Below are 26,919 nucleotides of genomic sequence, written 5' to 3'. Positions count from 1 at the left end.
GGGACAAAGAGGGTTGGAAGAATTATCTGTTCGTCATCATTCGCCTGAAGCAGTTCTACAGCTGGTTTCAATGGAGAGGAATTTTCAAATGGGTCACAAGCCTCAGCAGTTTCTTAGTTGACTCTTTCATAATCTCCATGTTAAGATATCACCAACTCAAAGTAAAATATATCAAAGCCCACTAGATATGGAAGGCTGCTCCTATCCTGGAGTGTGCATCTGTGGGCACTGCTAGGACCCTCTGGTAGTGTTCTTTGGGTGAAAACTAACCAAGATTTTATAATGTATTCAGACACAATTAGTGAATTTGTTTTCTTGAGATACCCTTTATTTTAAATCATTGTGTTTTTATAGTACATAGTTATATTATAAAAATAGCAGCTATAGATAAACAAGAACAAGGTCTTCTATAAAGTCAATTTCTAGAATAGAATTCTGTTGTATATTTAGTCACCCTCTTTTCTTTGTAAGCACCCTAGAATCACCACAGCTTAAAATATTTATGTATTCTCCTCCAATTACATTGTTGGTGGCTTTGGAGATGGCCATGGCAGAGCTGTGCCTTGCTCTGAGTCATCTCACAGTCATGTTCCACCTGAAGGACCATTCCCTCACTGAACAGAGTTGTTCCTGTGGTGTAGATGATCTTGAGGGTGAGTCTGAGCCTCACAATACATGTAAGATTTCTGCAGGGTATGCCATAAGACACATTCGTTCATTGTTTATTGAATAAAATGTGTTTTTTGGTCAATAGCCAGCATCAGGAGAGTAGAAAGTAAGGTATATAGCACATATTCATGAAAAATAATTCGGTTTATGGTATACTAGACTACAAATATTCTTTCTTCATAGTCAGAATATATTATGCAGAGTGATCTAGCAAGCACATTCCACATTCTTGGTGATGAGTACCGTTCCCCAAAGGAGAATCATGTGAATATAGCACATGTTGTATTCTTCAATGTTTACAGTATTAATGTAGATGAATACATGTTGAAGCGGTGGAGGTGTGCATTTCCCCAAATTAACATACTAAAATGTCTTTACTTGTGCATGTTTTTTCAAAAGCTTTGCTTATAAGTGTGTTTTCAGTGTGAGTTTAATGTTTGCACTTTGTTTTATGATATTGACTGTGAATTGCTTAACCAGTTCCCAAAAGAAGACATTTTGATGGTCCTTTCCAGGTTCTTTAAGATGCTCTTTATTTTCCTAAATGATCTCTGAGCATCCTCACATGTTAGTTGTTTTGCTATTTCCTGCCATGTGTGCTTCTGCCATCTTTTCCTCACAGTTTCTTAATCTCATGTAGAGCATTTTGAATAGTCTGGCACGTGGAGGTAGAATAGGCTCGAAGATGAGCATATGGGGCAGTGTCTAGATGGCAGGTGCCTCTTGCGAGTTAGCATTGGATTTCTCTCTTTTTCCATTGTACACAGTGTTTCTGCTTCCAGATGCTGAGGTTCAACTTCTCGGAACTGACCCATTCATAAAAGGGAACTCTGTATTTTAGAAAAAAAAATTTCCATCATAAAATTGATCTTTCAGTAGTAATAAAGTAAGAGTTCAATGAAAAAAAAAGTGTTGGAAGTTGTACAATTTAGTTACCTTTTATTGTTCAAATGATCTTAGTACTTAAAGTGTTTGGAGAGAGGCCAGGGATTTGTTTTCAGTTGGGAAGCAGCATTTTGGTACATTGTGCTTTGCTTTGGTTCATGCTTTTGCATCTTATATTTGGGCATCTTTTTTTGAGGTATTATTGGCCAGAAGTTATGATATTTGTTCTTTTGAATCAGCTGCTTTTTGAAATGAGCACCATGGCTTTAGAATCAAACTGGTGATGCCCTAGTGTTCCTGGGATTAAAAGCACTTATAATTAATGGGAAATTCTTTTTCAGTATATGTTAGGCCAAATTCTGAATGTGATAGCTTTGTTGTTCAGCTGTCCGGTTCTATTCAACCAGGTTTGCTGACCAATTTTCAGATTTGGTGTTATATATACCTACAAGAAACATGCTCATATTAAACATTACTTTTTGTAAAGAAAACTGAAGGTCAGCAACTGTCTTCTCAGAAATAATATCCCTAATCAGCCAATCTTCTGTGGGAGTCACTGTGTTGTTTATTTGACTCTTAAGATTTGTATTTCCATATGAGATCCCTTTTCTGAGATGATTGTTTACACCAGCAAAAGTTTAGTTTAGCTTTTTATTGATTTTAAATTTTTCTTTACAAACTAAACATGTGATTTTCTCCAAAGTTTAAATTGATGGTGATAATGAAAAATTGAAGAAGTTGTTTTGATCTCAACTTTATGAAAATACTTATTCATAGCCTGTAAGTACCTGGGATGGTGCACCAACTTCTCAGTATGCCCTTCCTCAGATGAGTTGGTTCAGCAGATTCAGGAACATTTTGGTCCCTGAGCATCACTGTTCTTTACAGCCACAGAACACTCTTGAAGGAAACCTTAGCAGTGTTTCCTATACTGTGCATTCTCCAAGGAGCTCAACCTCGTAACCAGGTGTCAGGCACTGATGGTAGTGGTGATGATGACACTTTTTCTTCCCCCGCCCCCTGCAATCTGGGCAACAAAGGATTGCAGGATGTTTCATCCACATTTTGACACTGGCAAGGATTTCTAATAGCTCTAGCTTTATCAAAACACTAAAGTCATGACAACATCAGAAAAGAGATGGAAACATACTATTAGGAACATGGGATGATGATCTTGGCAAGGAGTATACAAAATCATAGGACACTTCTTGTAAAGAGCATAATTTAAAATAAAGAGTTTTCCACATAAAGTAACATGTGATTTTCAACTTATGGTTTTCAAAACAACCCATAAGGTGGGCTGAATATATAAACAGATCGACACATGATATTTCCCTATCTTACAGAATTGAAAAATGAAGCTTAGCAAAACTGAATCATCTAGAGTTCCCAAGATAGTAAATGGTATACTCTACACACCACCATCTTTATTATTTTTAATATTTTTTGGTATCTGTTCAGCATTCTTGTGCATAGTGATGTGCTTTCCAAAGACATTTTCATTCATGTATATTATGTATCTTACCTGTATTCACTCTCCCCACAACTGTATTTCTTCCAGCTCTTCTCTTACACTATTTCCGTTCTCCTGCCTATCCCTCATCGACTTTCATGTCATATGCATATAAATGATGTTAAGTATCTATGCACAATGTAAGGCTCACAAATGAAGGAAAATATAGAGGATTTATCTCTCTGCATCTCACTTACCTCACATAATGTAGTAATCTCCAGATTTCATTCTTTATGGCTGAATAAAATTCTATTGTGCATATATCCTACATTTTCTTCACATAATCACCTGTTGATGGACACCCAGGCTGATCCCATAACTTACCTGCTGAGAGAAGTGCAGCAGTAACCTGGATGTACAAGTATCTCTGTAGAATGTTGACTTAGAATCTTTCAGGTATGTGCTCAGACCTGGGTAGCTGAGTCCTTCAGTGATTTTGTTCATTCTCAAACACTGATCTGAATATCTTCAAAGGAATGTATTTAAGTAATCAGACTTTGTTGTGACATTATCAAGAAAAATGTAAATCTGAGAGATAAAGCTACAAACAGTTCTATTTGAAGATGATCTTAAACACGTAGAAAGAATGGTTGGTCACAAAAAGATCACTTCGCCCATTCACTACAGACAGATGAGTATCAGCATACTATGTGGCAGCAGAAGCTGTCACTCAGAACATTTGAAGTCATCCTACTGCTTGTGGGAAAAGTTTTGCCTTAAGAAGTCAAAAGTATCTTTGGGGATTTGGGGAATCTTAAGGGATTTTGTTTTAGTTTTCAGTTCGTTCACATAAGAGCACTTAATTTTCACATAACTTTTAGACAAAACATCCCAAGAGGCCATGGATGGTCCTGTGAATGCAGTATTTCACACCAGTGGCATTTTCATGAGTTTTATTGATGGGCTGAGAAGACCAGAATGCAATATTGTTCGTAAGTCTCTGCTTTGTGTGTGCACCCATGGGAGAGCTGTTGGCTGTGCAATTTCAGATTCTTTACCATAGTAAATATTTCTATCTTAAACATTCTCCTAGAGTCAAATTCCCAACACTTCTGAATAAACAATACATTTGGAAACAGCTTCCTTTGGCACTTTTTATTATACTACTAAGAAGCAATGTTTTGTTTCCTTCCAAGCGAAGAAATTCTCTTACACAGTGAGATTATCACATACACATTTGGGTTAACTCAAGTATAATATATATGATCAAATCATAATCTATTGATTGATATGATTTTGTTTTATCTTGATATGTAAGTTTAACTTATGCATTATTCATAAATTCACTTGTTAAAATAGATTCCCCTGCATGGATTTGAAATATGTGAAGATTGAATAAAACTAGAAATTACTGTCATGGAAATTATTTATACTAACTTGAATATAGGTAATAATTTCCTGTAGCCAAAATTGTAGCATGAATTTCTAATAGGTTTTTTAATAAAAACCTGGGGCCAGAATATTGAGGTAAATGCTGAAAGATCAGAGAGACAAAGGAACAAGCCACCACCTCCTCAGCCTGAAAAACCCTCTAGTTCCTCTCCCCCCACACCTTATATACCTTTCTCTGCCCAGCCATCACTTCCTGGGATTAAAAGCGTGTGTGCTTCCCAAGCAAAGACATGAGATCTCAAGTGCTGGGACTAAAGGCATGTGATTCCCAAATACTGGGATTAAAGGTGTGTGCCACCACTGCCTGGCTCTGTTTTCTCTATTAGACTGAGTCAATCTCATGTAGTCCAGGGTGGCTTTGAACTCACAGAAATCCAGATGGATCTCTGCCTCCCAAGTGCTAGGATTAAAGAGGTGTGCCACCACTGCCTGGCCTCTATGTTTAATCTAGTGGCTTGTTCTGTTCTCTGATCTTCAGGCAGATTTTATTAGGGTACACAATCTATCACCACACAAAATAAAAATTTCAATTAAAATATGTAGCATGATAGTATGTTTTATGAAACTGTTGAACTTTATATTTTGAAAGACTGAAAATCATAACTTTACATAGACAAGTTAATTGAGCCTGAGATATGAAGTGGCCCTTTCCAGGTTACATTACCGGCTGGTGGCATTACGTCAGCTTCACATACATATCTGAATCTCAGTGTAGAGTTTTTGTTCATGCTCAAGCTTATGCACTCACACACACTTTCTCTCTCTCCCTTCCTCCTTTACCCATTCTGTGGGGGGGGCGGGGGGGTGTCGTATGTCTGTGTATAGATGCATGTGTGTGAGCTCATTTGTGGAGGCCAGAAGCCAATGTTGGACATCTTAATAACTATCTTATATTTTGGCTCACTCAACCTGAAGCTAATCAATCATTTTTCCTTGGCTGGATTGCCGGTGAGCCCCAAGAATTCTTCTGGATTTATACTGAAACTGTAGGTGCATACCTCAGTCTACATACAAAGGAGTGAATTCAGGTTCTCATGCTTGTATAGCAAGCCATTTCCTTAGGTCCTAAGTCTGGCACCTATTCTGTTCCACTCTTACCTCAGAGGTAGACATGTAAAGAAAAAGTAAAAAGATGGGAAAGACCAAAAAAAGGGAGGATGCAGTATTCCTTGCATGGATCCTCACTATGACATACATTTGTGATGTCCTAGAGTCTAGATGTTTAAATACTTCTGCTTTGCTACTATTTTACAACTTTTAGTAAATTACTTAACACTTTGAACTCATTTGCATTGTGAATGGAAACAGTCCTCCCATTCTATTTGACATAGTTAACATGCCTTTTTCTTTTTTTTTTTTTTTTTTTTTTTTTTTAGGGATGGAAATGTCTTTAAGTATTTATTTACTAGACTTAATGTACTTTATAACTAGATAACCAATGATAAAATTGTAATAAATGCAATCAATAAACAGAATTCTGTACCCCTGAACATATATACTTACACCGGCACCCTACAGAATTCTTGTTTAGTGATCATGTTACATTTCTGATGATTCTTATCTCCAAAAGCTAATTGTTTGTTTCAATCAACATGGTTTTCACTTTATTTTTAACTTAATAGAAGTGTGTAGAATTACAAGAATTGGATACAGCCTCTAACCAAATTTCATAAGGTGTAGTGTTTTATATTATTAACATCTTGATCCAGGAAAGAAATATTGTGTTCTAGAAAATACATCATTCACAAAAATATGTATGATGACTCATTTGTGAGTCTATAAAATTTATATTCCTAGCTGTCTATTTAATAAATTATTGTACATTATGTACCTTTCAAATTTTATCTAATAATTGATTGAGAAATATATTCTGACAGAGAAATGGGGAACTCTGCTGCATTACTTTCTGGTGTTCTTTTTTTAAAGATTATTAAGAGAGTACTCAAAATTGGTTGCTAATTTTATGTCCCATTTTTCTGCATTAGTCTAGGGAAATGATACTGTATTTGACTGGAAAAAAATTCTGTCAAGGCCTTTGTATAAAGAAGCCTCACAACTCTGAAAATTTTCCAGGAATCTTATTATCAGTTCTAACTACCTATGGAGAAAATGTATACTTTTGTATATTTCCAGCAAGTTGACCATTTGCCAACAAATAGGCTTAGGTAAGAAAGAAAGGAAAAAAGAATGTATTATGTGGCTTGGTTGTTCTAAAGGTCTCATTATATAATTTTTATAACTGAGAAGAACCCTAAAGACCTTTGCTTTAAGTGATGGAAATGATTAGTGCTCTCTACATATCATTTTATTCTCCTAGGCTTACAACCACACATTTTTTTATCCTATCATGCCTGTCCAAACTTACTGTTAACTTGTCATTTTATTAGCTAAAATTATAACATTTTGGTATTATGATGTATTATACAGTTATTCCCAGTGCTCTGTAAAGTCTGTAACAGGAACCATAATACCTCAGGAAATCTTTTCTGAGGAAATTCTTCATACAGATAGTAAACTGAGTACATAGATGGTCAGCATCTCATAAAGTATAAATTGATAGTGTTTACCATAATTACCTCATTGTGTAATGGGTGGAACACAATGGAGGTTCAGTTATTGTCTATACTGGTATCTGTACTAGATATCCCTGACAAGGTAGTGATTTTGTCAAGAAACATGACAGGAGCTTCTTTCTACTTCATCTTCATCATTAGAGACCTTTTTCTTATTTGGCCTACGAGAGGAGAGTGTGGAGAGGGATCACTGGTTCTCAAATTCCTTACTGGAAATAGTCCATATTCATTCTGCTCCTATTTGATTAACAAGGATCTAGATGCAAGGGGCACTGAGAAACAGAAATTTCCAGAAACAACCCTCTGGCATGGAAAGGAAATTTATTTGGTTCATGAAGGAGTAACCTTCTGCCATACTAAGCAACCTTTTAGAAGCAGGGTTTCTTCGGGCTTCAGATGTTCTCTGACTCATTAATGCTAACATAGACTTGCTATTCTTTATCGATGGTAATTTAAAAAGGCAATATTTCTGCATCTTTTCCAAAAGAGCTATCACTTGTCTTAAATTGAAACTTGTCTCATATCCTGTTATTGTCTTGTATGTAAGGACTAGCATAGAACCTGTCTGACCTAACAAAATAAGAAGAGTAGTTTGAAGTCTGTGTTCCCATTAACATTAAGCCCAGTTGGACATAAAAGCTTGGATGCTACTTGTATGGTATGCAAATCAATGTATCAGCTTCCAGTTGCTGCTATGCCATATTACCATTGTTACTAGCTTAAAGTTCTGAGCCTCTAAATTCTAGAATGGGTTGCAGAAACTGTGCTTCTCTTTCAGCTTCTAGAGCAGAGGCTGTTTCCATCACCCACAATCTGTATTTTTGCTTCATGGCCCCATTTCTGTCTTCAGAACCAGCAGTCCAATAACATCACACCCATGCTGACCTCTGCCTGCTTCATTTCATCTCTTCTGACTCCGAATCCCCTGCCTACCTCTATCTCACAAGATACCTGGAATTCCTTTGTCCCTCAGATGTAGCCCAAAATAATTGCCTAGCCTGGAGGTCCTGGAGTTAATCATCTGTGCAAAGCCCTCTTTGCCTTGAAAGGTAGCACATTCATAGAATAACATAAAGCATCTCCTAATCTGTGATTAGGGCATAGACGTCTTGGGGAGGGAGTCATTTAACTACCACAGTATGTTAGAGATGGGCAGACTTTTTCTCAGAGAAAAGTAAAACAATGAAATGGATCTGTGGTTGCTGTTCAGAAAAAAAAAATGCTCATCAGATAGGCCCTGCCATAATCATAACATGCTGGCTTTGGAGGGACTGTAAAGGTTATCTTGTCCAGCACTCATGTTCTACAGATGAAAAGCCCAGAGCTTTGGAGAGACATTTTCTTAGAAATTGAAAGATGTTTGTCATAGGCAGAGCTTTAGGAACTTCTGCAGATATTAGGGTAAAAGTAGAAAAAGAGAATCTTATTCTTTTCTTAGAACTTAAAGTACCTATTTGTTCATGTCTCTTTTCATTTCCTTTCTTTGTTTGTTTTTTTTTACTTTTATTGGAAATAGATTATTTTTTTCTCATATAATACATCCCAATTACAATTTCTTCTCCCCAACTCCCTTCCCATCTGTATCTACCTCCTTTTTCTCATTAGAAAACAAACAAGCTTCTAAGTAAGAGCTAATGAAAAAATAAAATATAATATAAAAACATAAAATATAATAAAATAAAACAAAAACTAGCACATCAAAATTGGATAATATGAACAAACAGAAGGAAAGGAGCCCAAGAGAAGGTGCAGGAAACAGAAACGCACTCATTTGCACATTCCGGAATCCCATCAATACACTAAAATGGGAGCCATAATATATCTACAAAGGATACTCCTTCTGCCCCCACTTCAGCAGGGTTCACTGAGTCCTGAGGGGAGGGATTTGAAAGAGAGACCCAGTTTAGGCTGAGTAAGTGTTACAAGGTCTCTCACTCTGCATAATGTCTGGCTGTGGTCTCTGTATTTGTTCCCATCTGCTTCAGGAAGAGCTTAATCTGATGATGGCTGAGCAAGGCACTGATCCATGAGTATAGCAGAATGCCATTAAAGTCATTTTATTGCTACCGTTTTCTTTTAAACAGTAGTATTTGGTTTTACACTAGGTCCCTGGACTATCGTTCTCAGATTCTTGGTCACCCAAGCAGCGTTGGGTATGGGTTTCATCTTGTAGAGTAGGCTTTAAGTCAAATCAGATATTGATTGGTTACTACCACAAGCTTTTTGCCGCCATTACCCTAGCATATGTTGCAGGCAGGACTGCATTTTCAATCAAAGGGTTTGTGGCAGGGTGGATGTTTACCTTTCTTCTTTGGTAGCCTGCAGAGTACCTTCCTGTACCAAAGATGCTGGCAGGTAGGCGTGAGGACACTACATAGGCACCAGCTCAACTTCTTGTTCAATGCGTTGTGTGTTATCTTCAGCAATAGGATATTGCTGTCGGTTTGTGTAGAGCAACCTATAGTTTCGGCAACAGTCTGGGTTGTTTGGGGATTCCCTTGGGACACATTTGACCAACAGCTCAATTATATGTAATCCAGTCCCAGTACTGGAAGCTTCATTAGGTGACAAGAGATGGCTGAATCGGTCTTTGTGTCCCTCATTGTTTGACAATTTCATTTAGATTGCATCATATATGTATATATTTAAGGAAGCTTCTACTGTATTAGGTTTCCATACTACCCCTCAAATGGCCCTTGATTTTAGCTCTTCCCTCCCTCATCCCCCTGTGCCCTATTCTTCTGCACTTGATTTTCCTATTCCAGAACCCCAACATCTACCCATTGCTATACTGTTTACCTTCCCTAGGGAGATCTATCTGCCTCTTCCAGTCCCTTACTCTATACCTAACCTATATGGTTCTATGGAATGTAGCTTATCATTGATTTAAGAGCCAAATCCATTATAAGTGAACATATACTATATTGTCTTTCTGGGTTTGGATTACCTCACTCAATGATTTTTTCCCAAGCATTTACCTGTAAATTTCATTTTTTTTAACAGCTGAGTGATACTCCATTGTGTAAATGTACCACATTTTCTTTATCCATTCTTCAGTTGAGGAGCATCTAAGTTGTTTCCAATTTCTGGCTATTTCTGGCTATTTTGAACAGAGCAGCAATGAACATGATTGAGTAAGTGTCTCTGTGGTAGGGTCCTTTGGGTATATGCCCAAGAGTGATACAATTGCATTTTGAGGTAGATGGACTCCCATCTTCATGGGGAACCACAAAACTGATTTCCATAGTGGTTGGAAATGGGCAGCAATGGATGAATGGTCCCCCTACTCCACAGCCCACCAGCATAAGCTGTCACTTATTTTATAAATCTTAGCCATATGTCTGGTGTAAGATGAAATCTCAAAGTAGTCTTGATTTGCATTTCCCTTATGGCTAAGGGTGTTGAACATTCCTTTAAGTGTTTCTCAGCCATTTGGGTTTATTCTTTTGAGAATTCTTTGTTATATATAAACCCCATTTTTAATTGTGTTAATTTTCTTGATATCCAGTTTTTTGAGTTCTTTATATATTTTAAGTATTAGCCGTTTATTGGATGTGTGGTTAATTGGTAAAAATCCTTTCCCATGCTGTAGGCTGCCACTTTGTCTGAGGAACAGTGTCTTTTGCCATGCAGAAGCTTATCAGTTTCATGAGGTTCCCACTTATTAATCTTAGTGCCTGTGCCAACAGTACCCTGAACAGAAAGCATTTTCCTGTGCTAATGAGTTCAAGACTATTCCCCACCTTCCCTGCTATCAGGTTCAATGTATCTGGTTTTATGTTGAGAGTTGATCCATTTTGGAGTTGAGTTTTATACAGGATGATAGGTATGGCTCTATTCATTTATTCTGCATGCAACTATCTCATTTTACCCATCACTTGTTAAAGATGCTGTCTTTTTTCCAGTGTATATTTCTGTCTTCTTTGTCAAAAAGCAGATGTCCATAGATGTGTGCATGCATTTATGTCTGGCTCTCCGACTAAATTCCATTGATCAACATGTCTGTTTTTGTGCCAATCCAAATATACTGTTTAGTACAGTTAGTACAATTTGATATAGGGGATGGTGATGCCTCCACTAGTTCTTTTATTATTCAGGATTGTTTTAGTTACCCTGTTCGGTTGGGGTGGTTGGTTGGTTGGTTGGTGTGTGTATGTGTGTATGTTTCCATTTGAAGCTGAAAATTGTCCTTTCTAGATCTGTGAAGAACTGTATTTGAATTTAGGTGGGGATGACATTAAGTCTGTAGATATCTTTTGGTAGGATAGTGATTTTAATTATGTTAATCCTACTGATCCATAAGTATGGGAGATCTGTCTTCTGATATCTTCAATTTCTTTCTTCAAACTCGTGAAGTTTTTGTCATACAAGTCTTTCACTGCTGGGATAGAGTTACCCCAAGATATTTTATATTGTTTGAGGTTGTTGTGAGGTTTTTCCCTGATTTCTTTCCCAGTCTGTTTTCCATTTGTATATAGGAGGGCTACTGATTTTTGTGAGTTAATTTTGCATCCAGCTACTTTGCTGAAGTGTTTATCAGCTATAAGGAATTTCCCTGTGGAATATTGTGTCACTTATGCATACTATCATATCATCCACAAATAAAGATACGTTGACTTCTTTCTTTCCAATTTGTATTCTGTGGATCTCCTTCAGTTGTCTTATTGTTCTAGCTAAGACTTCAAGTACTATATTGAGTAGGTATGGAGAGAGTGGACAACCTTGCCTTGTTCCTGATGTTAGTAGAAGTGCTCTGAGTTTCTTTCGATTTAAGTTGTTGTCTGTGTGCTTGCTGCAAACTGCCCTTAGTATGTTTAGGTATGCCCCTTGTATCCCAGGGCATTTTTTTTCTGTGTTCATTTTTTTATTCTTCTCTCATATAAATCCTAGAACTTTTATCATGAAGGATTGTTAGATTTTTTTTTCCCTGAAGGTGGTATATGCATCTAGTGATGTCTTTCAATTTGTTTATATGGTGAATTACATTTATTGATTTACATATGTTGAACTATCCCTGCATCTCTGAGATGAAGCCTATATAATTATGGTGTCTGATCTTTTTGATGTGTTCTTGGATTCTGTTTGGAAATATTTTACTGATATTTTTAAGATTTATTTATTATGTATACAGTGTCCTGCCTGCATGTCATAAGAAGGCACCAGATCTCATTATAGATGGTTGTCAGCCACCATGTGGTTGCTGGGAATTGAACTCAAGATCTCTGGAAGAACAACCAGTGCTCTTAACCTCTGAGCCGTCTCTCTAGCCCCTTTTATTGATAATTTTTGCATCTATGTCCTTAGGGGAAATTGGTCTGTAATTCTCTTTCTTTGTTGGGTCTTTGTGGTTTGAGTATCAGGGTAATTGGTCTTATAAAATGAATTGGGCAATGTTCTTTCTGTTTCTATTTTGTGGAATAATTTGATGAGTATTGGCATTAACTCTTCTTCAAAAGTCTGATAGAATTCTATACTCACACCATCTGGCCCTCCTTGGGTGATTTTTGGTTGGGAGACATTTAATTACTGCATCTCACTGGAGGTTTATAGTTCTGTTTAAATTACTTACCTGATTTTGATTTAACTTTGTTAAGTAGTATGCATCAAGAAAATTATCAGTTGCTTTTAGATTTTCCAATTCTGTAGAGTACAGGTTTTAAAGTCTATGTCTATGATTCTCTAGATTTCCTGTTGTTGTTATATCCTCTTTGAGTCTCCAATTTTGTTAATTTGGATAATCTCTCTGCCTTTTAATTACAATGGATAAGGGTTTGTCAAACTAATTGGTTTTCTCACAGAAGCAATTCTGTTTCATTATTTCTTTTGTATTGTTTTTTGTTTGTTTCTATTTTACTGATTTCATCCCTATGTTTATTTTTTGCCGTCTTCTCCTTTGGGTGTGATTTCTTGATTTTTAGCTTTCAAATGTGCTGTTAAGTGACTAGTATGAGATCTCTGCAATATTTTAATGTAAGCACTTAGTACTTTGAACTTGCCTCTTAGAACCATGTTCACTGTGTCCCATAAGTTTGTTTATGTTCTGTATTCATTTTCATTCAATTCTAGAAAGTCTTTCTTTTTTAATTTCTGCCTTAACCCATTTTTCATTCAGTGGAGAGTTGTTCAGTTTCCATGAGTCTGCAAACTTTCTGTTGTTTATGCTGTTGAAGTCCAGCTTCACTCCCCAACAGTCAGATAGGAGGCAGGGTGTTATTTCAGTTTTCTTGTACCTGTTGAGACTTGCTTTTTGTCCAAGTGTGTGGTCAGTTGTGGAGAAAGTTGTGTGAGGTTCTGAAAAACTACATTCTTTTGTGTTTGGGTGAAATGTGCTGTAAATATGTTAGGTCCATTTGGTTTAACATGTCAGTTAGCTCTGGCATTTCTGTTTAGTTTTTGTGTGAATGGCCTGTTTATTGGCCAGAGTAGGGTATTGAAGTCTTCCACAATCAGTGTGTGAGGATGAATATGTGACTTAACTGTAGTAGTGTTCCTTTTATGAACATGGATGCCCTTTTGTTTGGTGAATAGACGTTAAGTTGCCATGTCCTCTTGTTAGTTTTTGTGTGAATGGCCTGTTTATTGGCCAGAGTAGGGTATTGAAGTCTTCCACAATCAGTGTGTGAGGATGAATATGTGACTTAACTGTAGTAGTGTTCCTTTTATGAACATGGATGCCCTTTTGTTTGGTGAATAGACGTTAAGTTGCCATGTCCTCTTGTTAGATTTTGATGGGGACATAGTGCCCTTTCCATATCTCTTCTGATAAGTTTTGGTTTGAAGTCTGTTTTGTCAGATATTAAAATGGCTGCACCAGCTTGTTTCTTATGTCCATATGTTTGGAATATCTTTTTATTGTGGAATTCAGATAATTGATATTGAGATGTTGATTCCTTTTATTTCGTTACTGTGTGTCTGTTTCTCCTCTTTTGATTTTCTGTTTTGAGATTATTTCTTGTGTTTTCTTGGATGTGATTAATCCCTTTAGGTTGGCATTTTCTTTCTAGCACCTTCTGTAGGTCTGGATTTGTAGATGGATATTGCTTAAATTTGTTTTTTGGTTTTTTTTTTTATCATGGAGTGCCTTATTTTCTCCATCTATTGTGACTGTAAGTTTTGTTGTGTATAGTTTTTTGAGCTGGTGTCTTTGATCTCTTAGAGTCTGTAGAGCAGCTGTCCAGGCCCTTGTGGCTTTTAGAGTCTCCATTGAAAAGGCAGGTATTGTTCTCATAGGTCTGCCTTCATATATTAGTGGTCTTTTTCCTTGCAGCTTTTAACATTCTGTCTTTCTTTTCTAGTCTATTTAGTGTTCTGTATGCTTCTTGTACCTTTACGTTAGGGAAATTTTCTTCTATGCTTTTGTTGAAATATTTTCTGTGCCTTTGATCTGGGGCTCTTCTCTTTCCTGTATTCCTATTATTCTTAGGTTTGGTCTTTCCATAGTACCCAGATTTCCTGATATTCTGTACCAGGAGTTTTTTAGATTTAACATTTTCTTTGACCAAGGTATCTATTCCTTCTGTCTTGTCTTCAGTGCCTGAGATTCTTTCTTCCATCTGTGTTTTCTCTTGACGAGACTTGCCTCTGTGGTTCCTCTTCAAGTCCCTAAATTTTTTATTTCCAAATATCCCTCACAAAAATTTTGTGTTTTCTTTATTGTTTCTATTTCCAATTTTAGGTCTAGAACTGTTTTCTTTCCTTCCACTGTTTATTTTTTCATATATTTTTTTAAAGATTCATTCATTTCCTCTATAAGCGACTTTATCGTATTCATGAAGGCTATCTTAAGGTCTTTGTCTTGAGCTTCAGCTATGTTGTAATAAACACAAGACCTGCTGTGTTAGGGTTGCTGGACTCTAGTTGAAACATAATATTCAGGCTGTTACTTACTGTGTTTTTATACTGGTTTCTCGGCATCTGGAATTGAGACGATTTTAATTCTACATTGCTGATATCTGGTCTTGTCTTTGTTGGTTTGGTATTTTGTTCCTTGGTTTCTGTTTCCTCTCTGTTTCTTCAAAGAGTGTGGTGGCTCTCTGTTGCCTGGTAAGAAATTCTTCTGAGATCCTTCTAGATGTAGCCACTGTGGGTTCCAGGTAAAATGGTTTTCTATGTATTGGTAGCTGACACTTAGGAATGGGGATGGGCTAGAAGGGACAAGCTGTGAGGGATGCACCAGGCTCTTGTTAGCCTCCTGGGAATGGGAGCAGAGAGTAAAGAGAGGCTGCAGTGGGTTTTCTTCTGCAGCATTCCGTGTGAGACTGGTTGATTGGACGTGGAGGGGTGCAGAGAAAGGTGATGATCTGAAGTTAGCCTACCTGCTTAACTGTCTGGAGTGGGCTGTGGGGTCCTAGTGAATGCCTGCTGGACTTGAGGGCTTGGATACAACAATGAGTTGGGAGAAGGGAACTTAGAGGGGAAGATCTATGCCACTGGAGATGGGGCAGGGTGTAGAGTGGTTTGGGAGAAGGGAACTTAGTGGCGAAGATCTATGCCACTGGAGATGGGGCAGGGTGTAGGGTGGTTTGGGAGAAGGAAACTTAGAGGCGAAGATCTATGCCACTGGAGATGGGGCAGGGTGTAAGGTGGTTTGGGAGAAGGGAACTTAGAGGGGAAGATCTATGCCACTGGAGATGGGGCAGGCTGTAGGGTGGTTTGCTACAAAATGAGGGATAAGCCTGAGGTTGAGCTTTGGAGGAGAACAGCGATAGGTACAGATCTGCAGTTGACCTACCTGCTCCCCTGGTAGGAGTGCCCTTTGTTTCCTAAGTAAATCTAGAGTTCAGAGTCTTTCCAGATGGACTTTTGATAGAGAAGTATGTGTGTTCCTTTATAAACCTCAGACCCCACTGCAAAACGCTAATGAAATACTTCTGCCTTGTTTAGTAAACTGCTCTTGTTCGAGTGGATCAGTGAGGAGGCAAGCTCTGTATTTGATTATGTACCCACCAACTGTCAAGTTTGTTTTTTCCTGACTGGAGAGGGACTGTGTTGTAGAAATCGTAGAAATTCTCCAGTCACGTTCTTATTCGCTCCTTATCGGTACCTTTTGTCTTCATGTGTGAGATCTGTACTGCTGCCCCTGACCCCATGTGTCGGTGCCTTTGTCTTCATGTGTGAGATCTGTACTGCTGCCCCTGACCCCATGTGGCTGTACAGCACTTGACAGCTAGCTGTCCAAGGGGAGATACTTCACATGTGGAAAAGCATGCACCAGAGTTCTAAGAATTAATAAGAAACAAATAAGAATTTCAATGTCTCAGAAATTTTTGTGTCAATTACATACTGAAATGATAACATTTTGGATGTGTGAAATGAATTAAGTTATTAAATTTTCTGTGTTTATACATATGTTAATGAGATTGCTGTGAAACTTCAAATTATTAAAATTTGATATATTTCTGTCATACAATATTATTTGATGCTTTTTTTTTTCACAGAACCAATGGTGGTCTAACTGATCTGATGCATAGTACTCCTCTCTCATTTTAGTTAAAATAAGTAGTGAGGGTGCAGCTGGATTTCTTAGAACTAGCTCAAGAAAAGTTAAGTACTTCTCATTTATATTCATAGGCTAGTAAACTGCTCTTAAGCTTACCAATGTAATATTCTTTTACTATTCAAATGTAGCAAAACCTTGGTCATTCTAGGAAAATTTCCCAGCAAACTATCTGAATTAACAAACATTTGCCTCCAGGAGTGTATTGTAATAGAAACCTAGAAACCGAGCAAGGTGCTGCTTGGTGATATAGGCCATTCAGAGAAGGGTGTGGTGTTTAGAATTCAAAGAGATCTGGCATGGTATTCAACTTGGTTCCCTTTGTACCTGAGTAGCTTTAGGCAGCTTAGCTGCTATCTCCTGTCTCCACCCATGAAAGGGAAGTAATAACATCTTCCTAGAAAGTTTACCATAAGGATTAAAAGAAGTAGTGGGGTGAAGCACTGGCTTATATGAAATTCCCTGGGAAACATGCTTTGTCAAAGCGCTTTGGGAAGGAAGCATGACTGGAACCCCTGGATTATGATGTAGTCTCACCAAAGGCCTCTGCACTCCTCACAAGCTCTAAAAGCTGAGGTGGTCCTCATACTTGTCCTCAGTGGGATGATGGTGCTAGACCAGTGCTGGATCTTCTTCAGATGCAATCCTTCCCAGGAGCTTGCTCCCTCTTGCAGCGGTTCTGAGAGCAAGCCAACATCAAGACTTCATGTGTCCTTCCTTCATGAGGAGAATTCCTAAATACCATGCAGGAGTGTTTATTGCCTTTCTTTACCCATTTACATAAGCTCTCCGAAGTTGGGAGTCTGTGCTATTCTACTTGTAGGTAGGTAAATGCTGTCACTTAGTAAGCCATTGAGATGTTTCTCCTTTTTTCCTGTCACACACAAACGTATTCTAAGGCTCATTTCCTGTAGCCTGTGTGTAATAGTATCAAGGCTGTAATCCCAAGAGAAGATGTGTGAGGTCGTAAGGGCTGCCCTCAGCACTTCTGTAATGTCAGCTCAGTGCTGCTCTTTACTGTTGCTGGTCTTTGAAAGGAAGGAAGCCTTTTCCTGCTCCTAGAGGTCCCATGTTCTTAGCAGTAGCTTTATTCCTGGAGGGTCTAAGAGTCTCACAGCCAAACTCTGGTATCTTCCAGTTCTGTTTGTCTTAGTTTTCCTCTCTCCTTTTTTCCCCTTGCATTTACTGGTTTCTTCGTACATTTGAGTATTGTGTTAGGTATTTCTTACTTATGACTGGATTTTAAGATGCTGTGATTTCCCACACCACAGTTGGCCAGCTTCAAGGATCCGCTAACATACAAGGACAGGGACTGTCCTAGTACCTCTGGCAGGGTCCTTCTGAAGTGGGAAGATGTTACATCGTTGAATAGCCTAAAATCTGTGGATGTCCAGTGCGGCATGCTTCTCCTGTTTGGTTTGTTGTTGTTGTCTGTTTGCTTGCTTGCTTTGTTTCCTTTTGTGTGAAATTTAGAAAATTTAAGAAACTCTACCCCAAGTAAATGGTCAAGCTGAGATGTCAACACAGGTCTCTTTGGTGCATAAGCATTATTCCTTACTATCACCGTGCATGCTCTTAAGCTGTGGAAGCTACAGTTACGGTCTTGGCCAAATTGAAACTTGGATGAGACAAGGAAAATTAAACTGTTAATCTGTTGGTTTTGTTTCTTTGGTGATTTGGTTTAAGGCTTTGGATTTCTGGCTGGTTTGATTACATTGGAACCCAACAGATATTGTAGGGGCTGAAAAAAGTGAGGAAGAGGCCAGAAGCAGTATTACCGTAGGTGAGGAAAATGCCTTTGAAATAGAAGGCCTTGGATCCCTCAAGCCTCAAAAAGACTGACTCAGCCTGAGATGTTTCTGTGTATGTAGTATCTGGCCATTACCTATTTAGGAATATGAACTAGATTTCTTCTGAATCTGCCTCATGATTTTTCTAAACCCTTCAGGAATATACTTGAGGGTAAGGTAGTACTGGTCTAAACTCTCACCTAGAGTTTATATTCCCAGAAGTGGACTTCTGATTTAAAAGTATTTTTTTTCTTCAACCTCCTATATGACTTAAAACAAAACAAAACAGAAAAACAGAAATTGGGATTGAGAGAGTGTTGTGGGAATTCCTTCCATTCGACCAATGGCCTTTGGGCTATCTGGCCCAATCGACGTGGCCCTTTCTGGGTACATGAGGAGTTAGGGTAACATCTATGCTGCATAGGCAATTTGTTTATTGTGCTTTTGTAGAAACCAAGGGCTGGGATACAGGAACTGACCCTACAGTAACAATTTTCTGTGGGTCTGTCATGGTTAACAATCTTGACATGGCTGTCATCTTACAATTACTTATGAATCGCAGTGTTGCTGTGAATTGAAGTAAACCGAGGCACTTTACATCCATGCGCAACAATCCAGTTAGCTCCATGTTATTGTTGGTCACTGGCGACCATTGATAGATACCCTTGGGTTTACCCTGTGCAGACAGTAAGGATGTAGTACGCTGAGGCATATCTGTTGATATGGCCCAGGAATCCTCATTAGTTATGGGGAAGAAAGGAAAATCCTGTCACTGTTTCTGAAAGCCGTGTGAGAGTGCATCAGCCTTAGTCTAGCTGCTGGCCCTTTCTCCTCTCAACCTCCTCTCAGTCACTCACATTCAGTCTTCCTCCCTCCACCACAGGAACTGGGGGACCCTGCTCAGGTCCCTTCTGCAGTTTATTCTCCAGTTCCATCTCAGCCATCAGTCCCTAGTTTCCTCGGGGAAATCCTCCTCAAGGCCAGGATAGGTTGGAATCTTTTCAGGATTCTGCCTGCTTCTTCATTATGGTATTGACAGTGTTACCGATTTGTCTTTGTTTGAGAGATTGATTATTTAATCAATGATTATTTGATTGTCTGTCTCAGTGGGAAGGGATTCTGCTTGGTTTTGCATAATAATCTGTTCCTAGTGCCTGGAATAGTAAATGAGAGAAATCAAAATGTTGAGCAGAATTAAACATGTTTTGTCATTTGCACTATAGAGATTACAATTACTCTTACATGGCATCAAGTGGGAACCATTGTGTATATGTGGGGGGGATGGGGCTTTCTGATGGTTAATTTACATCGTTAACTTGGTTGGATTAGAAATGCACATTTAATGAGCCTTTGTCTATATACCTGAAGACATTTCCAGAAAGAATTTACTGAGGAAGAAAGACTTTACCTGCATAAGGGTAACATTATACCCTGGGCTGGACTCAGGTACTGACTAATAAGAGAAAATAAAGCCAAGGATTCCCATTTCTTTGCGTACCTGATCTGCCCAGATGTGGACAAACTCACATCACCACAGCTGTATGTGGGGTGCTCTGCTCTGGGGGTCTATATTCCCTTAAACCATGACCAAAATAAATGTTTCCTCCATTAAGTTGTTTAGCCAGGTTTTTTTTTAAATCACCAGAAAGAGAAAATAAACTACTACTGCTTAAAATAATTGACTGATTAAAAACTAGAGTGATCCAAGCCAGGTGGTGGTGGTGCACACCTATGATCCCAGCATTCAGGAGGCAGAGGCAGGTGGATCTCTGTGAGGTCAAGGCCAGCCTGGTCTACAGAGCAAGATCCAGGACAGGCACCATAACTACACAGAGAAACCATGTCTCAACAAACAAACAAAAACAAAAACAAAAAAAATCAACCTAGAGCGATCCAAACTACTAAACAAAGTAATAAAAAATTTCATGATGAAGGATGGCGGTATTTAAGGACTTTCTGATAACAAAAGTGAGATAGGAGAAAGTGGTGTGTTCTCTGAATAAGGGTTTAGGAAAAAAGGCCGCGGAGTTATTTACTTTGATTGACACTTTCTTGCATAGAAGTATAATTTATCTCTGTTACGAAGCACCATGAGGGCAAGGTCTCTAATCATTTCATTTCCTCATAGACACTGTGCCTGGCACGTATTAGGCACTTGGGAATGTTTATTATCACACTGGATGGTGTAAAGAGGTAATTATGGGTGGGTTATTGGATTAGCTTCCGGAACAGAACATTTTCTCAGCATTTACTACTCCATGTACAATTATTAGCCTACTCACCTTGGAAAAACAGCTTTGAGCTTAGAAATCCAATTTTTATATTTGCATCTTGCAATTATTCTGTAACAGAGTGAAGATTACTTTCTTATAACAAGAATTTATACTATTTCCAGTACATAGAATAGGTTGGTTTACCCACCTACCTAGAGAAAGCCTATCATTCTAAGGTAGGGTTCTGCATTTTTTTTCACCAGGTAATACTTTGGGAAGAAATGCCAGTTACAGAGCTGTGTCCTGGAGGAAGTTTCCCATGTGCATTTTCCTTCACTCCAAACTACCAAAACTAACGTGTGACTCTGATCTAAACGGCTTGACATGAATGTCTTGGTTTAAGGGGAAAAATATTTTCTTAAGTTTGGGACTCCTCCCTGCTGATCTTCCTTCAAGCATGTTCATGTCATTTCATTTTAAATGTAAGAAGGTTCTATTTAAAGGATTTCCCCCATCTAGTTGCTGTGTGTGTTTGAAGAACAGATGGAATTAAAAGCATGTGATGCCACAGGCAAGACTGAGCCTGCTAGAAACAATGTGTTCTCATAGGTAAAACAAATCATAGGGTCTCTGACTTCCGACCGTCAATTTCTGTGCATAGTAATTGATCTTTAAAGATGACTTAATTTCAGTTTTTAGTTTGCATCCTAGTTGTTTCTGAATCAGGAAATGTATAATCACCTTGCAGGGCAAATCTTTTCACTTCTGTTTTTGAGATCGTCAAAAGTGAAGGCATGTGTACATGAAGCTTGCTCAGCAGCCTCTGAACCAGAGAACAAAGGTACTGTTTTGGGAGAAATTTTCCAGAGTCCTAATTCGGAAAAAGAGGTTAGGGTCGAATTGGTAGACAAATGTCACCTGGCAATGAGATCAGCACAGGCTCTGATATAAATGTTAAACTCAGTTGAAGCTCATGTAACTAGACCATCTGAGGATCAGATTTTTGTTGTGAGGCATGGGGTTCTAGTAGTTGCTAAGCTGTCACATCTCCTTACATTCAAAATGGGTTCTCTGGTAGTGCTCTATCAGCTTAGATAAACTGGAAGAAGACAGGAGGCATGGATTTAGTTTGGATTTTTGAATGTCACAGTGTGCATTGAGTACATGCTTTGTAGCTGATAGTGAATATTGTTCTGTAGAAGGATGACTAATTTTGTGTCACATGATGTCTGGGAAGGAAGAGTACCCAGTGCATGGAAGGGCGCCTGCCTTCCCCTATTGCAGCAAGGAGCAGAAGACACCACACAGCAGACTTGGTTTGTAAGCTACTACAGAGAGGGTTGAGTTTTTAAGTCTGCCTTCTATAACTATTTTCTGAGTGATCATATCTAGAATTTGTCTCTCCAAATCTGCTTCCATTTCATAATGATCATTTCCAACTTTGTTGCAATCTACAAAGATGTGTGTGAGTGTTTGTGTGTGTGTGTGTGTGTGTGTGTGTGTGTGTTATATTTAGCTTTTAAAAGATAAATAGTGGGGGGTGGGAGATGGCTCAGCGGTTAAGACTGTTCTTCCAGAGGTCCTGAGTTCAATTCCCAGCAACCACATGGTGGCTCACAACCATCTGTAATGAGATATGGCACCCTCTTCTGGCATGCAAGCAGAACACTATATACATAATAAATAAATAAAGGAATGAATGAATGAATAAATAAATAAATAAATCTTTAAAAAAAAGATAAATAGTGTGGGAGACAGCATATCATCCTCCTGCACCCCTAAATAATCCCTCTGGTGTTAGAAAGTAAAAAACCCTGTCATAGGCAGGTCCTGAATAAGTCATGTTTATCTCAGAAATACTCATCTTGGAAATGAAGAGGTTGGAGATGGTTATTTCTAAGCCCAAATCTGATAGTGAGTTTGAGTCCAAAGGATTATTTATATTAGCTCCCTTAAACAACAGCAGCTTCCTGAAGGTGGTGGGCATGTGACAGTCATGGCCAGAAAAATGTCAGTCAGCACCTGCCCTCTGACTATCAGATCAGCATCTTGTCACCTTACTAGGCCTCAGTCCTAACTGAGGAGCATAGAGAAAGGCAGGCCCGGGAACCTTTGAATTAGGAGATTGTTAAAACCACCATCTGTTCTGAGAATAAAGGGGAAAATGGCCTCCTTTGACTCCTTACATCCCACCCATCTCCTGAACCCTGCTAACCCTCTAGATGATTGGTACTTAAAATTAATTTCCACTTTGTCTTCTCTCCAGTTTTCATAACTGAATCTTTCACTTTTCATCCATTTAGTTCATGTTTGGATTTGGTGGTTTGTTTTAGTTTAGTTTGTTTGTTTGTTTGCTAATGTTCTATAAGTTTATCTTAGGAAAGAGGGAAGCTTCTGCCAGATACCATTATTGTTCTTCAAATTTTCTCGTTAGGTCTCTACAGACCTTTAAGTTTGTTGATACTCCAAAGGAATTCACTATTGCTGGTGCGCTGTCATAACTGAGTGGTCCAAAGTTAAGGGCACAGTTATATTAACTGGAGTTCATTTCTCTGGGGCTTGTTGAGCATTTTATTTACTACTACTACTATTATTATCTAAAACCTTTTTAAGAAGGCTATGGGACTTAGGTACTAAATAGTTTCCTCATTCCCAGAAAGCATCATAATGTGAAGTGCCAGCTCACAGTCCTCTGGTTAATGGATTTGCCTTGATAGTTTTTCCTACCATTTTGTTCTGTTAATGAAGTAGCTTTTGTTTTCTACTGAAGCTTTCATGGAAAGTTATTTTTTGCTGTTAAACAGCTGCTGCTCTCTGGGAGGCCTGCCTTTATTTTATTGGGAGCAATCTGTCTGCATAGGTCAGCTAATGTGTAGAACAGGCAAGGCTTCAGAGTGGCTAGTGCAGAATGGAGCCATGTGATATGTCTTTGAATTGATACTTTCCTATTGCATCTAGTTGTAAACCATATGTAGCCATATCAAGATGTTGGGTAGTAGAAAGGAAGTGTAAGAGAACCAAAAATATAGTTTGTTTGGGAAGCCATATTGTTTAAATATAATATATTGCATCTATATTTCTGAGCCATTTATTGTAGCAAAAGATAGTAAATTCAGTGTCTAATAATGACACCAATGAAACACAATATATTCATATAATGCAATATTAGACAATTATTAATGAATGAGTTTTATAGGATTAAGTAAACAGCAAGAATATTTATGTTTTCATGTATTGCCCCTAAGAGGGAAACAGATGTATACATATAGTATGTATGGGTTGATACACTCTGGAGCAATGAATACCAAACACGTAAAGTTCTTGTTTCTGAGCAGAGAGACTAAGCAGCCAGAATGGGGAAGAGATTTAAATTGCATGCTTTCTTATAAGCAAATAAAAGCCAAAATTCATTGTTGTTTACTATATTCAATTTTCAGAAAAGAATTACATTCCTTTAAAAGCGAGGTCAGTGGCATGAAATCTGATAGGCAGACTTGCCTTGTATTTAAGCAGTTTGATTATTCCACAAGTCGTCACTAAGTTCCCTGCCAGCTGCTGATGTGGATTCTGAGACAGCTCTGACTTTAGAATGAATGTCCTGAGGTTGAGGGTCGTGGGGCTCATGATGGATGGTGACTAGGATGGAAGATAAGGATTGTTTTAGGAAGAGTAGCTACGGGAAATCCCTTTGAAAGACAGCCCTTGGACTGACTCTGGGCTGGGGGGAACCAACCATGTAGACTGTGGGAGGCTGAGGGTGAGCCACCACAGGTCCGGGAAGAAGGACACCAGCGGGAATCACTGATAAAGGTACAAAGGGGAAGCAAGCCCATGATCTGTTCAAATGCTGTGTGCAGGCTATAGTCCAGCCCATCAGCCTGGCACGAGGTGATGGCAGCTGACCTGACTGAACAGGACAGTAATGGAGATAAAGTTCAGATCAGATGAGGCTGAGAGCTAGCAGCTCTCATGCTTCTCAGGTGCCTCTTAAAAACAAGCTTAGAAGGTTAGAGGCTCCATGTGCTCTCAGTCCGTGGACTGTGAGTGCCATTGCAGTGGAGCTTGTCACCATCCAGAGGAGCGTGTTCTGGAACATAGAATGCAGGGCGGGGAAGGAGGAAGGCTTTGCTCTGGCTCTAGAGAGCCTCACTGTGTCTGCAGTGTTGCGAGATGGTACCCAATCATATAGCATAACATAAGGGCTCGGATCTGTCGTTTTGCGGCATCCTAAGCTGACCATCCTCATCTGTACAGGTTATTGCGGTTACTTCTCTGAAATTGTAGGTGTTGAGCAGTTGCAAGTAGTCATTAATTACAGTGTATGGCTAATGCCAGTTGGGCTCGACAGGGCAAAAATAATAACATTTCTTCCATAGCTCCCAGAAGTGGAGCTGGATATCATATTGTAGGGCATAGTTTCCTTTTTTACTTTTTTAGTAACCAGTTCGGTAGAGACAAAAAAACTGCCTCAGGAGATAGTCTGAATCTGCCTATGGAGACTGGCAAGTCTCCCAAGGCTGTGATGATAAGTGCTATCTGTTTTGCCCACTCTGGGGAAGCTCTTGTGATGTGAGTGGGACTGCTTGGAATTTGTTGTGCTGCAGTGCCTTTGTGGTCCCACCTCGGGTGTTACATTGGTTAAATATACTTATCATATGCTCTGGCTACAATTGCACATATTGTAAATTATTAGCTTTATTACACTGTTACAGTACACATTTTATGTCTTTGAAACATGCCCCATAAAGTATAAAGCCATTACATTCCTAACCAATTACTCGAGGAGAGAAAGGTGTACCTTAAAAAAGACAAAATGGTATCATAGACTCTGAACTCCATGCAGCCCTAAAGGCAGTAGAGCCCTAAGATCTTCTAAATAGATTTTCTATTATTATTTTAGACCAAATTCCACTTTAATTTGTCAGTGTGCTTATAGAACAGTTGAAGCCCCAAGGCTTCAAAGACAAGATGGAGATGTGAAGGGAAATGGGACACACTCTGTCATGAGGTGAAAAATCAAAGGCTCAAGGGTCCCCTTTCCCTGGGCTGGTTGACAGAGCCCGGGCACGGCTGAATGTCTTAATGTCCAAGGACATCAGTACCTGGCTGTATGTTATATAGAATTCTCAAGAATCAAAAAGGAAGTCAGATTTGAAGGTTGTAGGGAATCAAGGCAGCATTTTTTGGCAGAATTTTTACATATTATTTTTAAGTTTTGCTAATATTTATTTGCTAGTATTTAGATTAATACCCAAACCAAGACAGGACTCTGCAGCTGATCTGCTGCCTCTGAGATGCTGGACAAGTCAGGTGTTACAATTGTGAACATTACATCCAAAAGTAACGTCGTGTATCCGAACTAAATAGATCTCGTTTTCTAACAATGTCCAACTTGTAATTCTTGCTCAGAAGGCAGCAAGTTCCCATTTATGGCATTTGTGGCTTTGAAAAATCTCCTTATTGATCTGGATTGGCTTTATTGATCTTACTCTAAGGCATGTTTAACACCCTCATTTTTTTTCTTAACTTTCAGTATGACAGGGAGGTAAATAGCATCCTTCTGCATTTGCCAAGCAAGTCAGCAATTCCTGTCTAAATACCAGGCTGTAGTATTCTAAGGTCATAGGAAACATTTAATGCTTCCAACCAGCAACACAATTTGAAATAGGAAAGGGAGGAAAATTGTTGATCGCCAAGATGCCTTTGCGGCTAACCTTCTGTCACAAACCTGTAATTGACTGAGCCTATTAACACTCTCACCCCCATCTGCATTTCTTTTCCCCTTTTAGAAATGCAGCTCCATCCATTCTCATCCCGCATGGTGCCTGCAGATTACTTGCGACTTTTATTTGTGGTATCTTTTGTTGTTGACATTAATGAGATTACTGCACAATATCACAAGAGAAATGGTGTTGCTATTTGGAATGTTAATGAATTGCTTGCTTGGCCAGTTGCCATTTGTTCCAGTGTGTGAACATGGTGTGTGTGTGTGTGTGTGTGTGTGTGTGTGTGTGTGTGTGTGTGTGTAAAAGAGCCGAGGAGTAGCAGGGGTGGGATTGCATTTTTTTTCCTCTTTGCAGCCAGTGACGTGAGCCGCGCCTGGAACAATCAGACTCGCTGCAAACAGGGTAGTTGAAGATGCTGGGGGAGGCAGCTTGGTGCTTCCTAAGCTAAGGCGATCTCAGAGCTGCTCAGGAGCTGCTTGGAGCTGCTGGAGTATAACCTGAAGAGTTCCTTCAGCATCAGAGCCTTGTAACGGGTAGAAAGTGCCTTTTTATTTCTCCAGACCTATTCCCTAGTAGACCTTCAAAATGATTGGCGTGAATAGTGTTCAGAGTGCCAGCAAGGTACGGGTGAGGACCTCAGGTTCTGTGAAGTACTCCCGGGA

At 38.9% G+C, this 26,919-nt stretch overlaps 1 protein-coding gene across 10 annotated transcripts in view; it reads left to right on the top strand.

Annotated features, from left to right (window-relative positions):
* Positions 1-26,919, top strand: part of Psd3 (pleckstrin and Sec7 domain containing 3) — a 383,054-nt gene that overhangs the window by 237,335 nt on the left and 118,800 nt on the right. Inside the window, exon 2 of one of the 10 annotated variants that reach the window (XM_059244233.1) lies at positions 21,280-21,372. The exons of 7 other annotated variants lie outside the window; for them this stretch is intronic. In XM_059244233.1, coding sequence (XP_059100216.1) covers positions 21,334-21,372 — 39 coding nt within the window. In that variant the 5' untranslated portion in view covers positions 21,280-21,333. Of the gene's footprint in view, positions 1-20,794; positions 21,107-21,279; positions 21,379-26,919 lie in introns of those variants that run through there. 2 more of the 10 variants (XM_059244228.1, XM_059244227.1) reach the window with 2 other exon arrangements.

This window comes from Peromyscus eremicus, chromosome 17, assembly GCF_949786415.1.
Source record: "Peromyscus eremicus chromosome 17, PerEre_H2_v1, whole genome shotgun sequence".
Lineage (NCBI taxonomy): Eukaryota > Metazoa > Chordata > Mammalia > Rodentia > Cricetidae > Peromyscus > Peromyscus eremicus.
The sequence above is the reverse complement of the archived record's forward strand: the minus strand, read 5'-3'. Positions and strand labels throughout refer to the sequence as shown.